General features: G+C 44.2%; 1 protein-coding gene across 1 annotated transcript in view; it reads left to right on the forward strand.

Annotated features, from left to right (window-relative positions):
- Positions 1-18,287, forward strand: part of bsk (mitogen-activated protein kinase dJNK) — a 98,341-nt gene that overhangs the window by 75,238 nt on the left and 4,816 nt on the right. The window contains exons 8-11 of the mRNA XM_075700196.1: positions 2,623-2,808; positions 3,001-3,125; positions 7,432-7,495; positions 12,642-12,731. Coding sequence (XP_075556311.1) covers positions 2,623-2,808; positions 3,001-3,125; positions 7,432-7,495; positions 12,642-12,731 — 465 coding nt within the window. The remainder of the gene's footprint in view (positions 1-2,622; positions 2,809-3,000; positions 3,126-7,431; positions 7,496-12,641; positions 12,732-18,287) is intronic.

Here is an 18,287-nt window from a genome sequence, read left to right on the forward strand (position 1 = left end):
TCCGTGCCTGCACACGTGACTGCACGACCGTGGGAACAAGCAGACGAAGCGGAAGCACATCTCTCTTACTTTGGTGCGAAGTAAAACAAAAAACATGCAGACATTCCGTTCGTGTGTTTTATTATTTCACTAAACTTAAATTTCTCAATTCACGCAACAGATCACACAAATAACAGATGTTGCCTTGAATAATTGTCGAAGTCACGTGTCACCATGAGCGATGTCACACTGCGGACACGAGTACGTAGGCGCAGGGACACGAGCATGTCATCGTTCGGCTTGGAGCTTGGTCGCCGCGAGGGAAAGGGAAAATGGTGTTTGAATTGAAATTTCAGACCTTTCCGCAGCCCATAGCGATGTATTTCTTTGCAAACACGATCGTTAGCACGCATTGTATGCTCTGCGCTTATCAGCTCAATATGGGAAGACCTGGTGAGGGGCCCTTTAAGAAAAATCCATCGGTTATTTATTTGCGTAGAAGATTGAATTTTGATAGAACGAAGCAAATTGCTGATTTTACCGACTTCGTTTATCAAGATTTAATTGTACATTAAAATATGTTTGTTTTTGGCACCTAAGAGAAGTGTTGGTCGAAGTTTTTTTGTGCTACAATCTACAGCCAGTAAAAATCTTGTTTACGGAAATTTAGTGCCCTGAAATTAGCAAGTACAGCATTTTGCTATGAGTGTACAAGCATGCATAATTGCATTTCATCATGTCAACTGAGTTGAAGTAGTCGGGTCTTATACACCAATGCAACTGATATACCAATTTGTGTGGGACTTTGGGTGCCCTGCAGACTCATTGATCATATCTGTGCATTTTTTTTTTTTTTTTCGGAGGCCACAGCAGGCAGTATTGTAGCAGAACGAGAGGTTGTGCTCATTGTGAAGAAGTTGTTCTTGAGAATGTGGCGGTGTCTTCCTATGAGAACCTGCTACTGTCGCAGTAAATGAGCCAGAGGCATCATGAAGTCTGCTGGTTTTTGCTCCAAGGGGCCTAAATTGATGTTGACGTGCAGTGATGGTGCTGTGTTGTCCACCTCAGATGCAGGACATTCCATAACGTCTGCTATAAGGTCGCTGAAAGTGGTGACACAGGTCCCTGTGTTAATTGCCGAGATTATTCATCAGAGGTGCAGAATGTCCATCAAGAAACATGACGAGAATGTGGGCTTTGCACGCACCTTGCATCTGCATGAGTGACAAATTGCCGACTGTGTCTGCTTCGTTGACACTTAACTCATCTATGCGTGACACTTGGTGGTAAAATTACACTGTCGGCACAAACATGAACTGCGCTACAGCAGAAGTCGTTTTGGCTGTCTGCTGCTCTCTGTTGAGGAGGAGATTGCCCTCATGGAGGTGTGTAATGGCCCCATACTCTTGTAAAATGTAAACCACCAGGACGAGTTTTGAAGAGCATTCACGGAGTACAAGGCAGCTGGCCAGAAATGTTGACCTGCTAATTTGGACTGCAACTGTACACATGCCCAGTGGTGTAACAATGTACCCACTGACAGTGCAAATTTGCATTCTGTACCAAGGTATAACAACTTCATGAGATGTGTTACCGGCATTCCAGTCAAGATTTAGGAGTCTGCCCTCATGTCCAATAAAGCACTAATATGCTTTGGATATGAGGCATGTTGTATAAACAAGGCTGCACATTGAGTACCACATCGATGCTCATGGGGACGCAGACATTTCCTTAGAAAGAAGTCCATGCTCGGACCAATCCTTGGAATCTCCAGCTGGCCTAATGGACAAGTGTGTTCGTTGGTGCTCCTGATATTCAGAAGGGCTTGTATCGTGGGCTGAGCCTACTCAGTAGTTTGTGACAAATTATCATTGCACTGGCAAAACAAAGCACTAGTCCAAGATGGCCAAAATTCTTGCGAGAGAATGCATCCAGTAAACTTCTTTCAGAGTGCTAGCTTGCGAAAGCTAATGGCAATATTTTTCTGCCTTCCACACAACTACAGCTGTATTGGCAAGACAGCTGAGCCATGATCTCATGACTGAATCACGAAACATTGCATAGGGGCCATAATATGTGTCAGTCGCTTTCGAGGACATTCGACGCTCCACCCATGGCGAAGCATTAAACATAGTCACTCACAAACGAGACAAACGCGCAAGTCTTTAGCATCTGGAAAATGCATTGCTATGAAATACCGGCCGTGGTTGATTTACAAAATTGATTGACATGCTGTCTGGTCCCATTAACATGTGCATTGTTCTATGGCGTCAAGTGTTATCTTGAGTATGGAGGTTCGGCAGTCTTCACGTGGTACACTTATGACACAGTTAGCTTTAGAGTGTAGCAACTGCCACAAAGGTGATGCAGATTTGTGAGAAAAAATTGGCACTGGTGTCCAATTGAAACAATCTGTAGGAATGCACATTGCCGTGGCCACCGTCTGAAAGGCACCGCAGTAGGAATTAGCCTTTTCTTTCTTGCCTTGTTGCATGTGGGACTTTTGCCGCAAGTTTGAAAACGTGGCAAGAGATTTTTCTCTCGCCCTGTTGGCTATAGCTGTCACGTTTGTAGGAAATGGAAATGACTCAAGTTGTTCTGGGACATACGAAACAGTATTCCTTGACCATTGGTTTTGTACAGACATCGATCAATGGAATAAGATCATTGAACAGCTGGGCACACCATCGCAAGAGTTCATGCGCCGTCTGCAGCCAACAGTGCGCAACTACGTAGAGAATCGTCCTCGGTATGCAGGCTACAGCTTCGACAAGCTCTTTCCAGACGTGCTGTTTCCTTCCGATAGTCATGAGCACAGCCGGCTGAAAGGTGAGCGCTTTGTTGTGGCCATTGAGCTTATCGTTAAGCACAAGCTTTTCAATGTATTGGACTGTGTCATATATACACAGCTTCATGGCATCTCTAAGTGCAAGATCTTGTCTCTTCGTGGCCCCGCAAGGGCATATTATGTTTGCTGGGAAATTTACTGTGCCACTTTACATTTCTGTGTGCGCATTGCAGCCAGTCAAGCACGTGACCTGCTCTCCAAGATGCTTGTGATTGACCCAGAAAGGCGTATCTCCGTAGATGAAGCCCTTGCTCATCCTTACATCAATGTGTGGTATGATGAAGCCGAAGTGAACGCGGTGAGTGACCCTGAATAAGTCTCAATAGCTTGAAGTGTCCCCAAGTTCTTGAGAAATGTGATTCAGGAGTAACAATTTGCTGATAGGTTTCCACTAGGGATGTGCGAATGTAACATTTTCAAAAACGAATCAAATACGAACACTTAGCTTCGAATATCGAATAATAATATGCACATGCATTTATTAGCAAGTTGGGTTAATTTGTTATGTTGGAACCTTGCAATTTCATTGCCAATGTCAAAAAACTGGTCTAGTGGGGCATTATACTAAAACATTGTGTATTTGGCCCATGTTAACTTGCAAAATTTAGTAATACCCACTAGCTGACCTCGCTAGCCTGTGTCCTATTATACCGCACCAAATGCCCGTAAACTCGGAGGCATTTGACCCTGTGCCAGTTGTCACTCATCGCACTTGCTGTCAAGCAATAAGCTCAGAATTTGGGATGACACTGGGAAAAAAAAAAGAAAAAAAAAAAGTGCGCCTTTGCTATCGGCAAACTCATGCCCCTTGCTACTGAGATGCTGGCTTTCCCGCAAAGCTTCGACGTTCAGTGGCCAAGTGTGCTCTACAGGTGAAATTTTGCTAGCAGCACAAAATCGTCACAAAATCGCCCCAATATTTTCAGATTTCATAGAAGCAAATGCTGAGAACCGTGTTTGCTCCCGCACAGCCAGCAATATGTTTGATTTGACTCGAATATTGGTACCCAATGGGATATTGTAACATTTTTGAATATCTATTTTTTGAATCAAATACAAATATTAAGAATATAATATTCAATAATATGGGAACTTTCGAATATTCATGCACCCCTGGTTTCCACCTTCAGTTTCCACCTTCTTAAAATTTATTGATTGATTGAGTCATTCGATAGATTAATGGCCTAAGGGCGGGTGCTGGCCAAAGAGGGCCAGAATTCTTGAAGCGAATGCTGCATTTTTAAAATACGTTAAATGGTCCTGAGCTGGGTTCTCCTTAGAAGTTTTTTAGGGATGGACATCCTGCAACCAAAAGGTTAAACTTATTTTTTTTTTTTTTTGATGCTGTGACCATTCCTTCATCATTTTTCATTTTGGAATAATTAACGAAACAAATGTGAGCCAGCGACACAGCCTATTACGACTGCCAAATACCGCTGGGACAAAGAAATGCACAGCTCATCAGTGTCAAAATGTGTGCCGGCAATTCAAATCTGCGTCAGCCAATAAGAGCGTTTCCTGTGTACACATTGCTGCAGTAACGAATTGCAACACTAGCTATTCCTCTTTTTACTCCCCTCTTTTGCTTTTATTCTTGCATGGTGAAATACCACATTGCAACTATCTGAAGCTCTGATCCTCCGATCTCTTCTCTTTACGACTGTTCCAAAATGGGGATGTTTCAATAATGAAAAGGCTCGCGATCGGCTTTGCAGTGGTACCTCCCGACACCCTATTTTTCTACCCAATTTTTGTCGGCAGCAGACTAGAAACGTGAGATTTTCTGAACTTCTACCTTGCATTTCTTCCTAATCATTTCCTGCATGATGAAGAAGCACCTGAAAATCGCTGGAAAAAGAAATACCAAGAAATTTTGACTTATCGTTAATTTCATTTTTGCTTGTGGCTAAACATAGTTAGAATACAGTTGTATTTAAACCAGCTACCCTCACTTTATAGAAGCTTAAAGAAACATTACCAATATAAAAGTGCAATGCAGAAAAAAACAATTCTTAACCCTTTCGCTGTCGGACCTTTCTGGCTGTGACGCACCCCCAGTGTCGGCTTAGTTTCAGGGAACGAGCATAACAGGGAATGAACATAGCAATTTATTTTTGATTATGATTGGTATACAAATAACATAGTCAATTCAATATGCACATTTCAGTGTTCTGCAGCTGTTGTTAGTAAACATCATCATCATCATCAGCCTGACTATAATATCCGTTCAACATCCGAATCTGATGATGCGGAACCCTCTTCCTCACATGCGACTCTGTCCGAGTCCGAATCCGAGCTCGGCTCTTATTCTGAATCGGAATTGAGCCACCGCTCCAATGAGCAGATGAAGGTCCCGCGTGCTGAGCCATCCGAAAGTAACCGCGCGCAGGGAGGATGCGCTTTCAGTCGCCCGCACAACGGAGATAAATGGGACGTTGCGTGATCAAGAAGACAGAGGGAGATAGAAAAAGCCTAAACAAAGTTCGAAGGGCTTTACGTTTACTGCTGCAAGCCGGAAGCGAGGGTGCGACGAGAGAGCGAAAGCAGCAATCGAATCACTCTTTTCGGAGAGGCAACGGCACGTGCGCCTGAACTTGACGCGCCGTAGCAGGCACACCAACAGAAGAAAAATAAAAACCTTCAAACGAGCGGAGATGGCAGAACAACCCTTGAACCCTTAACCACACGCGCGTGACGCATGATCAGCGAACGCAGAGCCACCGTGCCACTCAGCAAAGAGAAAGTGGGGAGTGGCAGTCGCACCGTACTCTTCAATACATGGAGTAACACAGGTCGAGGCGAATATACGATCTTGTAGAAAGAGTCAACAGATGGCGTGGCCAATCCAGGAGTGCCAGCTTTGCGCTCAGGCGCGAAATTTTGAACGCACGATAGAGAACGTACCGGTACGTCAGTGACACTGTGGGGGGGAAGCGCGATGACGTACCGGTACGTCCGTGACAGCGAAAGGGTTAAAAATTGAGCAGTTTATTTAAGATTATTACTGTTTTAGTAAGAATGACAAGTACTGTTGAGTACAATAATGACATCACCTTAGAGTACTGCTTTGGAGGCACATGGGACTACACACGTAACCTTTTGCGGCCATAAACCTTTACCCAATTTGTGAGAAGCCAACAAAGACACCAAGGAAAACATTGGGGAAATTACTTGTACTTACTAATTGAATTAAAGAAATGATAAATTAATGGCAGTGAAAGTGTATGAAAAAACAACCTGCCTCAGGTGGGGAACGATCTCATGTCTTCGCATCACTGCATGCGTCTCATGCATCAGAGAATTCTGTCTGAAAGACTCCTTTATGTCAGGTTTTGAATTCATTGCCATGTTCATTATTATGCCCAAAAATTCCTTGAACTCGGGTACGGATACCGCCTACCATGCCATGTCTTCCAAAGCAACTGTTCTTGCAATGGACTCAAACTTTTGATTTTCTCGATTGCATACCAATTCACTTGTACAATTTCTTCTATGAGCTCATCAGTAAAAAACAGCTGGAAATATTCAAGCTCACTGTGAAGATAGGAGAAAGCAATCATTGAGCCGGGATTTGTCACTGTGAAGGAAATATTCTTGAAATCTTGAAGAGATGTAGTGTGCAGTCTCCAGCTGCCTGCACCACGTTGTAGGAGACCATCACGCGAATCATCGCCTCCTCGGTCATCACAGTCAGTGTCTTCTGACAAGCTGTTATCTGAGGACATTTGATGACCATCTGAAGGCGACACATAGCCATCCTCGGCAATGAAATCATCATCATCGGACTCGCTAAATTCACGAGTTCTGTCCATAAAATGCCCAGACAGAAAACGACGCCATACGTTCAGCAGTACATGCCACAAATTGCGCACCAAAATTGCTTCGAGTGCATTTGATAAAGTGCTGGCCTCAAGAGGCAACCAAAAACTGCAATTTGTAGTTAAAAAATGCTGCCGAGGGATGGTGCAACCAACCCAAATAACTGGAGAATGCGAGCAAGTGTGAATGAATGCGGGCACTGTGACTGGAGCTGATATTTTCGCATGGTGGTGCGGGCCTGACACATGACCGCAATGGGTTAAAACACACATGTAGTGCAAGTGAGCATTGAAAGCACATTTGTATACTTTGTTTCCCTACTTTCGCATAGCGTGCATCCCACAAAGTGTTTTTGTTGTGCTTCTTAAAGTTTTTTTTTGCTGTCTGGTGGCACAGATGGTGGCAGTATAACACTGACCTAGGACTGCATTGATTGCTTTACCAACATTTGTATTAGCTTGAAAAGACCAGTTGTGTGCTGGGTTGAGTGTAAATAGACTATGGTTTTTTAAATTAATCATGTGATGTACTGGTTCATGTTGCCTTCTCTTGTATCTTTTGGATGAATGATTCCTGGTTAACTTATAAGCCACGTGCAAGATTACTCGGAATAGTATTTGGATGACACACGCCACATTGTGGTAGGACCTCTTTGTGCTTGTAGCTTGACATAATATTCCTGGTTTTTGTGGTGCCTTTATTACAGTATTTGCTGTTGTGCAAACAAGGTGAAAGCTTTGGCAAGACTAGTTGTTTTATGGGTACTTGTTCTGTGGGTTTTGCAGCCAGCACCTGCGTCATATGACCACTCCGTAGATGAACGTGAACACACCGTGGAGCAGTGGAAAGGTGAGGCCTGTTATCTTTCTTTTTCTTTTTTTGTTGTACCTTCATTGAACACTTTAAGGCTTGTCGAGTTGCTGTGCTTAAGAGGGTAATATGATTGTTGTTAGATTTTTTTTTATTGTTATACTGTAGCAATTATATGGACACTCCAGGCACATTTCTGCCGCCTCCGTAATGTTCCATATTAAGTCCAAGACTGGTAGCATCATTGCCGTGTGCTGGACTTGCAAGTGAAAGTGTGCGAGGGTGAGCTGATGATGGTGGCTCAATGTCATGCGCTCAAGAAGGAAAGCGGGGAGGAAGTGTGCTGTCTTCTGTTGCGCAAGGAACCGGAGGGGAGGGAGGGGTGGTGGGAGGGGGGGGTGCTGCTGTTTATGGCGCAGCTGTGCAGGCCCTATCTTGAAGGCGATCTGTGCTGGGAATAGAATGCGTGCTGATACAGGGTGTCTACCAACCGGGAATTCTCTGGGATTTTGAGTAGTCTTGAAAAACTCAGCAAATTTGTGCTTCTATCAGGGAAAATTAGCTGTAATTTTATTGAAAGGAAACGAAAGTCGCGGTAAGGCTGGCTCGAGTAACAGACGGGAATCGTAACGAATCGTCTTTGACGCCCTGTCGTCAGCTGGAGGAGTTGTCAGTGTACAGTCAACGACTGACTTTCCGGATGCCCGATAATTCTGACGGCTTCGCGGCACCAGCACGTGCTCCTTACAGTCAACGTATCAGAACGTCTGAAATTTCGGACGCAAGAACCCTTCGCCATCTGATTTTCCTGACTTTTTGCCGTAGCCGCAGGTCCGAAATGGCGTTAATCAAAGCCACCGCCGCTGCCGTTTTTATTACCTCGCCGCCTCGAACTGGCGCTCTGGCCCGCAGATCCGCTGGCAGCCATAGCCACCACTGCGGCAATGCTAGGCCTAGCTGTTTCGATGCTCACTATTAAGCTTCTTGCTGTTGGGTGCCGTGTTTTTCATTGAAAGAATTCACCGCTGTCAGCAGTGGCACCGACTCTGCCTTTGTGGTCCTCGCAATTGGCTTCGAAGCTCGGAAAGCACAGTGCGTTGCATAATGTCTATTCCCGAAAGTCAGCTTCGCTTCTGTACAGAAAAGTCACTTGGTGAAGCTTATGCTAAAGTATTGCAGTGAAGCATAACAAGCCTACGAAGGGGCATTTGCCAGGGGACACAGTATGTATTCGTTAATTATACACGTGTGCACGCGGTATCTCCTGTCACAGTACAAGCACCGATATACCTAACAAGTGTACTGGCAGGCCTTCAGAGCTTTTTCAGATGTGCCTGTGGTGATTTGAGCCCTTAAGGGCACTAAAAGACATGCATTCACTTTTTCCAACTGGCCGATTTTTTGGCCGTTCTCGCGTCCCCTAGGGAGTTTAAAAAATCGGTTGTTGACTGTACAGCTGACCAAGAAGATGCTTCAAATGGTCCATGATGCGAACGCCCGGCGGAAGGAGGACGAGAACAGAAAGGACCTATGCATTGAGGAATGAACGGGAAAGGAGGCGTGCTGCCGCCGCTTTGAAGGAGCTTGAGCTCATAAAACAGCGTTGGCTGATGCCGAGATGCAGGTGTCCCTCATCCAAACCAAAATAAAGTATTTAAAGCAGTGAAGCACAACACTGAGGCGTCGTGCGCGGTCTGAGAGTATATCGGGACAATTGTAGTTGAATTACGAGCTGTTGAGAGAGAATCTCAATTGTGACAAAGTTCGGGCCTCATAACACGGAGCTCACTATCAGTTGATAGAAATAGCTCTTAGTCGAAAATATTTGCTTCTGGATGCATCTCCTTTTTATTCATATGTGAGAATGTCCAGCTCGATTTGTAATTTTTTTTAGTGCATTTTATTTGCTATGCATTTTACTAACCCCTCCATTCTATTCTCTTTTTGAATAAAATAAACACTACTCCTTAGTATTCAAACTGGATTAAGCTTTTTTAAAATTTTTTCACATGCTTACTAGAGAGTGACAGCATCGGGCGACGTGGTTTCAACTCGTCTTGACATAAAACATAGTTCTGTGTCACTCATGGAAAACCTGGAAAACTCTGGGAATTTGGAAATGTCAACTTGGTAGACACCCTGTCATAGCTTCATGTTCACTGTGTTTTCACCGCTTAGTCCACGTTGAAGCCAGAGGCAGCATGAAGGTCATGCTGCTCGCTGCTGCTGCCGCACTTCCTCACTCTCCGTCGTTATGACAGCAAGTTTCCGTGGTGATCAAGTGAGATGTGTTCATGTTTGCTTGTGCGCACATGACACGACGCTTTTCAATTTAGTAAGTGAATGTTCACAAGTTTATACGTCCGATAAAGCTACTGTCATTACTTCGTATAGCTGTTTGCTAATTTGCTATCACAATGTATGCTTCACCTTTCGGGCAAAACTGCAACTTTTTTTTACATTCCTCTTCTAACTGACCAAAGATTGGGCTCTGGACTTGCAGAGCCCTCTGCATTATAGGATGTTTACTAATTGCTTGCTGTTAAACAGCAGTTAAAAAGGCTATGGTGTAATAATTTGATTAGCATTTTCGGAGAATGTCACACAGTTTGTGGTATGGTCGTTCTCATCTAACCTCTTTGGCATATCTAGTGACCCAAGTTGTCTACTAGCTTGGCCCACTAGGTATGTACAGTAGAACCCCGCTGTTACGTTCCTCACTGCTGCGTTTTCCTGGCTGCTACGTCGTTTTCATCCGGTCCCGGCATAGCTTCCATAGGATCCAATGTATAAGGAACCCCACTGTTACGTAGTAGCTGTGAAAACGTTCCCGCATGATACGTCGCAACTTAGCCCCCAGAACCCGCCTGGGCTAAAGTAGGAAACGCGCTCCAACCGCCATTTTGGCTTTTGACGAGTTTTGGCCGGGCTTGGCTATGGAACTGGCTGCAAGAAGCCGCACGCCAGTTCGAGAGGCCGCCATCGAACTAACGTGCGGCTTCTTGTAGCCAGTTCCATAGCCAAGCCCAGCCAAAACTTGCCAAAAGCCAAATGGCGGTCACATACGACGACTACGTCGCCGTGGATGCTGTTTTCGTGACGTCAGAGTGTCAGAGCATCGCCGAGATCGTTGGGAACTCGGTCGCGAGTGAAGCCGCAGACTGCAATGCACAAGCCGCATGATGCCGGGGAGTTGCCAAATCCTAGCTTTGGAGAAGCCGTCGCGGCTCTGGACCTCCTCCGCAGGTACGTCGCACCTCACAGCGACGCTGACAGCAGTGCGGCCCTCCAGGCTATTGTGAAACGTGTGGTGATTTCTAGTGAGCGAAAGAAATGGCAAGCCACCATTCTGGACTTTTTTTAGGTCCTAAGCACACTCTGTGGAAATAAATTGTCTATAGTTGAAGCTGCACTTTTTTTCATTCATTTTCGGAGCTTTCCTCACTGTTGCATTTTCCCGGCTGTTAGGTTTTTTTTTTCCCGGTCCGGTGAAAAACGTATGAATGGGGTTCCACTGTACTGGCTGCTGTCTTTGCTTGTGCATGGGCCGCACCCAAGAAATTTGGGTCTAAATTTATGAGAAAAATAAGTGCGGTCTTTATGAGAATAATGGTGTGCGTGTGTGCGTGTGTGTGTGATTTCTGTTTGTAACTAACTTCTCATATGCATAGAAGGGAAGTAGAGTTGTCTAATGATGTAGCACATCTTTTTATGCAGGCCACTAAAGCAACTTTTTAACCTTGAATACAGAGCTTTCTTTTTTTTTCACAATAAACTGAAAATTTTTTTCCCCAAGTGGTCTGCTGAACCTTCAACACTTTAAATATTTTTCAGTTGTACTTTGTTGAGTCGGGCTACTGTTTTTCTTTCCATTCTGGATTTTTTTAATGTTGCGTGGGGAAAAAATTCTTACTTTGCAATTTTATGGGTTTTTGCCGATGCCAAAAGCACTCAACTTATTTCAAGATTTAAAACATTGACCGTTTCGGCCATCGCATCACTTCATTGGCTTGCCATACCCACCATTTCAACAACTGTATCACACAACATACATTTGCAATAAAACGGTTGGAGCTCTCTAGCTCAGCTGGACAAGAAAAATAGTCTCCCCAAAATGCAAGAAAACTTTGGCTAACGAAAGTAAATGGGGAGAATGAGTTTAGAACTTCTTCAAACACATAAAAAAATTTCAGTTGTATCTGGGATCATCAAAAGATCATTGGTTGCTTTGGTGTGGAATAAACCATTCATATTTTCTAAGTGCAGAATGTCCAGTAACTTAAATAGGATTCTTTTTTTCTTTAATAGTTGGAGGTCTATTGCCAGTACTTTCTCAATGTGTCTTTTTGTGTGCCATCTACTTGAGCTGCTCATTGTGTTTCATGATAAACCAACCCTGTGTTTCATGATAAACCAACCCACCCAACAATCATGATATGCTGTATAATGTGCACACAGAATCGTTAAGTGCATTAATAAGACTCTTCTCTGCTTAAGATCTGAGAATGAGCCACTAATACGGTGATATCTGGCACAAGTGAAACTAAATCTATTAGTCTCTGCTGGGTTCCAAGTCACATTGGAATACCCAGTAATGAAAAAGCAGATGAGTGTGGATCAAAGGCTGCACATAGTCACTAAAGCAACAATGCAATTAAAGGCAGTCTTCAAGCTATTTATCAAGTTCTCTTATCAAAGTGGCAGTGTGAATGGGACTTATAAGATAATCTTGTGAAACCTCTCCTTGGTCAAAGGAAAATGTGCCGCTGCCACCAAGAGCATTTGATTAAAGCGGTTCTATGCGGTGCATCTATTTATAGGACACCCATCTAAAGCACAACTATTTATTGAGGAAAGAAACAGCAACACATATGCAATGAATGCCTATAACTGCTTAATTCACATTTTAATTGCAAGTCATGATATTTAAAAACAGAGGAAGTACTTTCATGAATTATACAGACAACGCACACCCCTACAACCCATTATAATGTTAGATGAAAATGCACTTGTTTCATAGGCCAACATATGCAAGCAATTAAACTTATATATTGCTTGTATAACTTTGTCAGAATTTGTCATGTTTTATGGCTGTCACATCACAGCCCTGGTTGCTTTTGTGACATAAAACAAAGAAAGCTTGCAGTGTAGTAAATGCCTTGTTTTATTATTCATGTATTTGCAGAATTGATTTACAAGGAAGTCCTTGAGTATGAGCAGACTCACAACAGCCTTGGAACTCCTGGTCGCAATGCTTTGCATGGCTCCTCACAAGGTGTGGTACAAAATACTGCAACATAACGGCAATGTAAAACCTAGGCATGCTACTAGGAGTACAGTTAAAACTCGATCTAACGAAACCTGATTTTACCGAGTTCTCGATCTAACGAAGAAATTTATATTCCCCAGCAAACTTGGCTGAACTCGATTTAACGAAGTTTTTCCTGAAGTAAATGAGAAAAAAAAAAAAGTGGTGATTTCTTTCTAATTTTGACACAGACAGGTTCTTCTTCGAGCATGCGCTCTAAAGCTGTCGCGTTAAAACACCTAAGCACCATAGTCACATCCCTAGCTTTATTTTGATGAGGCTGCACGCCGTACCCATGTACAAACAGCCGACTCAACACTAACTCAATTGGGGTGGCTGTGGTTGCTTTCATTATATCATGGTTTATGCAACAGATGGCTGGATTAGTGGTAAATACAATGCCGCAGTAGCTTCTTCGTGTCGCTACATTACAATTTTAGATTCCGAAGCACCAAAAAATTCCTTTTTCGATTTTACGAACTTCCCAATTTAACGAAAAAATTCGAGCGTGGTCATCACTTCGTTAAATCGAGTTTCAACTGTATTTGCATTTTAAAACCACAGTACCTTAATTCAGAATTCCAACAGTGCTGCAGCCCTTGTAACAGCTTCTTTTTATTTCAGCACTTGGTACATAAAGAAGTGAAAAAGCATATCCCTTCTTTTTTAGGTTAGTGGATTGAGTGTTAGTGTATTGAGCAGTTGATTTCTTACTTGCTGTGGTAGCTCACTGGTAAAGCATTCTGCTGCTAAGCATGAGGTTGTGGGTTCACTTCCTGGCAGCATTGGCTGAATATGATAAATGTGCAAAAACGTGTGCCATCACTTCTGTGTGCATTAAAGAACTTCAGGTAGTCAAAATTAATCTGGAGTCCTTCCACTATGGCATCTCAGTAGTCCCAGTGTTGCCTTGGAAAGTTAAAGGTGTCCTGAACTACTCATTGGGCTTGGTGAAAAAATGAATACTTTGTTAAGCGCAAAAAGACAGATGCAAGAAAGACGACAGGACAAGGCCTTGTCCTGTCGTCTTTCTTGTGTCTGTCTTTTTGCGCTTAACAAAGTATTCATGGATTCGCACCAACTAGCCCGCCAACGCATTGTGTTGGTGAAAAAACACTGTCCACAGATAATGTACACTGCTATGAACATTGCGGCCAAATTTTTGTGCGCGGTGCATGAAGCTTGCAATTGGAGCGCTAAGTCACTCTTTTATTTAAACGCTCTCTTTTCAACGGAAGGCTGCTCCTCTTCTGGATGCTTTATTTTGTAATATATCAGATTCCCATACGCGGCTGTTATTGGCCAATAACCAACATAAATCAAGTGTTTGGATCAGTGCACTTCTTTCTACTGTTACTGCATGTATTTATTGATGCAGTTTAATAAACAGACTGAAGTAAGTGAAAATCTGCTTTCGAATTTCAATAATAATTATGTACTTCCGGAAGTAACAGACTATTGTCTGCTCATGCTCGGCTGCGGCCGCCCACATAGGAAATAAACTTTAGCCACCCTACTTACCGGTTTTGTAGCCGTCGGGTCTTGTTAATTTCAACTACCGTAAAATACAGTGCAGTCCACTTATAACAATGCCACATATAACGATATATCGGTTATAACGATGGGTTGACATGTGAGTGTCATTTTATGCATTAGGTCTATGGGGAAAAGAGCCATTTATAACAATAGGTTATTCACCGCATATCGGATATAACGATCAAAATTTTGCTGTCTGGACGGCATTTTCCGTGCCAAATAATCGTAACATTTGCGTTGCTTAGTTCCCTGAAACGAACGGTGTCGAGACGAGGCGATGTTTACCTCCGTAAGTTCGTATCTGCCGCCATTACCGCGCAGCGCGTCCCGCCCCGCCCGCGAACCGGAGAGTACCTGAGTAGGCGCAGCGCGCCACAAGATGGCGCTAGCTGCTTCATGCGCGTCAGCCACAGTCGCTCCGAAAGAGAGAGAAAGAAAAAAAAAAGCGACAAGCAAAGCAGTGCGGTGGCGCCCGTCCTGCACTCAGTCTCTCTCTCTCAGCGAGCGCGATAGCAGGCTGACGCCATCGAAGCAGCGTGCAACCAACGGTACAACCCAGTTCGAAGATGGCGCCAACAAAGCGCAAAGCTGTGTCATTTGACATGAAGATGGATATTTTGCAGGACTCTCGACGCGGCTTCAAGGTGAGCGCCCTCGTGAGGAAGTATGAGTTCGCCCAGTCAACGATATCAACCATCTTGAAAACTGGGAGCACCGCGATTGTGAAGGCAGGAGCTATCAGCGGCCATGCCGATCAGCGGAAAAGGGTTAGAGACCCTTTGTACGCCGATGTTGAAGAGGCGCTTTACCAGTGGTTTATCACAACCCGCGCGCATAATGTGCCTATTAGTGGGCCAATACTTGTCACCAAAGCGAAAAACTTCGCTTTTCTTCTGGGACGCCCAAATTTGGAGCCTGGGGGAGGCTGGATTAAGCGCTTTAAAGAGCAGCGCGGAATCGTTTACAAAAACGTGGTAGGGGAAGCGGCGTCTTTGGACACACAGGCAAAGCAGCAGTGGCTGCAGTCAAAGCTGCCTAGTGTGCTGGAGCGCTACGCGGAGAAGGACATATATAATTGCGTCGAAACTGCTCTGTTTTTTTTTCAAATGTTGCCGTCGAAGACTCGCGCTCTTAAAGGAGATCGATGCCCCGGCGGGAAGCACTCGAAACTTGGGTGACCATGTTGCTGTGCGTTAGCATGGACGGGAGCCATCGTCTCAAGCCTTTCATGATCGGGCGATCAAAGAAGCCAACGTGCTTTAAGAATCAGCACATCGCGGTCCGCTATCGCAGCAATAAGAAGGTGTGGATGACCTGCGACCTGTTCGAAGAATGGCTGCTCGAGTTCCACAGTATAATTGAAGGCCAAGGAAGAAAAGTAGTGTTGCTACTTGACAACTGTAGTACACACAGCGTTAGCCTGAAGCTCACATCTGTTGAATTGATGTTTCTGCCTCCAAATACTACAGCAGGCTTGCAGCTGTTGGACGCTGGCGTGATCACCAACTTTAAGGTCCTGTATCAGTGGCGCATGCTGGAGTAACTAATTTTAGCCATTGACCGCACAGCTCCTGGCACGTCGGGTCATGCAGACCTGACCTGAAGATCAGCCTTTTGAAAGCCGTGCGCTTCGGTTATGGTGCATGGTATGAAGTAAAGCAGTCAACCATATACAATTGCTTCAAGAAGGCGGGCTTTGTGCGTCAGGACGAACTTCCCCAACCCACTGAGACCAACACGGTGGAAGCTGCTGACATAACCGAGCTCTGGGAGCTCGTTCCTACTGGTGACACAGGTGGTGCATCGATGAAGGAGTTTTTGACTGCAGACAGTGCTGATTGTTCTGCGATGAGGTCACCGACAAGGCGATCGCCAAAGATGGGCTGTCTCGACAGACAGCAAAGTTGTGCGACGGTGCCGACGGCAGCAGCGACAGTGACGAGATTGACAGTGGCTCCTTGACCCCGACCTCAATGTCCACGCAAAGTGCACTGTCATCGATCGACTCCTTAATTAATTTTATGCATGCTAAAGGATTGCCGCCAGTGTTCGCGCAGCAGCTGGAATCCATGCACACCGCGGTTGTGAAGCTGAAGCTGCCGCAAAAGCAAGTGCAGATTTCGGGCTATTTCGCCGCGCCTAACCCTTGACATGGTCATTGGTGCTAGAAATAAAGTTTGTTTTTCACAGCCTACTTTCTACATCATCTATTCTTTAGAGCAAGTAGCGAATTCGAGTTTGGAGCTGCAAAGGTATGTTCAGCGTTTTTTTTTTTTTTTTTGATAGCTGCAGTCCAGATATAGCGATCATCGGTTATAACGATCATATTTTTCGTTTTTCTCGATATCTTTATAAGTGGACTGCACTGTACTACGGAAGCACCCAGTTTTGCACAGGTGCCCAGTATTAACATTTCCGAAACTTCAGAATTCTGAAAATTATATGTTAAGCACCCACCCCCTCCTAAGCGCCAGCATCAGCCGAAATATTCACCTCACTGCAGTCGCTACGAGACCGCTAAGGAGTGATGAGGGGGATATTCGCTTCTTTGCAGTGGAAAGGGAAAGACCGTGCTCAGCGAAAAGTCATTCATGGTCATTCCTAATTCTTGTGCCCTTTGTCTTCGTTTCTACAGCAAGTGTACAATTAACTTCATCTAAAAATAGTTGGATGACAACTGAAAAATGTCTCGAGTGGTTCAGATGCACTTGGGGTCCCAACACGAACAATATTCGCCAGTTACTCGTCATCGACCAAAACGAAAGCTGTTGTCGACATAGCAGAAGCCACCAGTACCAACATTGCATATATATATATATATATATATATATATATATATATATATATATATATATATATATATATACACACATATATATACTTACATACATACATACAGGGTGTCCCAACTAACTTGGACCAAGATTTTAAGGGTACCCAAGAACTCTAGAGAAGTCGTACCGACTGCATAGTAGCCATAGTCGTATATACTTATGGCCAGTATTTTTTTCATCACGAAGTATTAATTACTTTTAATTAGTGAACTTCATTATTATTGCTTGAATCGCAAACATATCTATTACAAAGTCGTAGGGCACCTTAAATAACCTTGGAATCAAGCATTTATTTCGTGCTGAAGTGGTCCTGGTGGTTTTTTCCAAGAAAGAACAAAAGCCCGCGAAATACGAAATAGATGCACACTCGCACGCCGTTACTCAAGTGCCTGCAAGCAACCATTGAAAGATATACGGCTGCATCCTTTTATCGCCGCATCGTACAAAGCTCCACAACGCTTATCAATGCGTCAGCAGTGTGCTCTCTTGATGCCGCGGCCATCACATAGCGTGAAGCCCTGTATCGAGCTGCCGCCGCTAGTAAAGCAGTGTATCTGTGGCTATTCGCTTGGGAGTGCTTGAGTAGTGGCACGTGAGCACCTGTCTGTTTCATATTTTGGATGTTTCGCGGGCTTTTGTTTTTTCTCGGAAAAACAACGAGGCAAAGCTCAGGACTAAACAAATGCTTGAATGGGAGGTTATTTGAGGTGCCCAACAACTTTGTAATTGATATGTTTGTGATTCAAGTTCACTAATGAAAAGTAATTAATTATGTAATACTTCATGATGTAAAAAATACTGTCCGTAAGCACATACGACTGCGTCTGCTACTATGCAGTCAGTACGATTTCTGTAGAGCTCTTGGGTATTTTTTAAATCTTGGTCCAAGTTAGCTGGGACACCCTGTATATATATGTGTGTGTGTGTGTGTGTGTGTGTGTGTGTGTGTGTGTGTGTGTGTGTGTGTGTGTGTGTGTGTGTGTGTGTGTGTGTGTGTGTGTTTAGAATAAGTTGTTCAAGAACTCCCTCCGCATGTCATGGGCTGAGTTCATGAGGAAGGGAGAGAAGACTCCTAAAGATAACCTCCGGAAGCCTTTGCACCAAGGCGTGCTGAACTTTGTGTCGACGGCTTGGGCTGCTGTGTCTGAAGAGG

The sequence above is a fragment of the Dermacentor variabilis genome, chromosome 1, assembly GCF_050947875.1.
Source record: "Dermacentor variabilis isolate Ectoservices chromosome 1, ASM5094787v1, whole genome shotgun sequence".
Lineage (NCBI taxonomy): Eukaryota > Metazoa > Arthropoda > Arachnida > Ixodida > Ixodidae > Dermacentor > Dermacentor variabilis.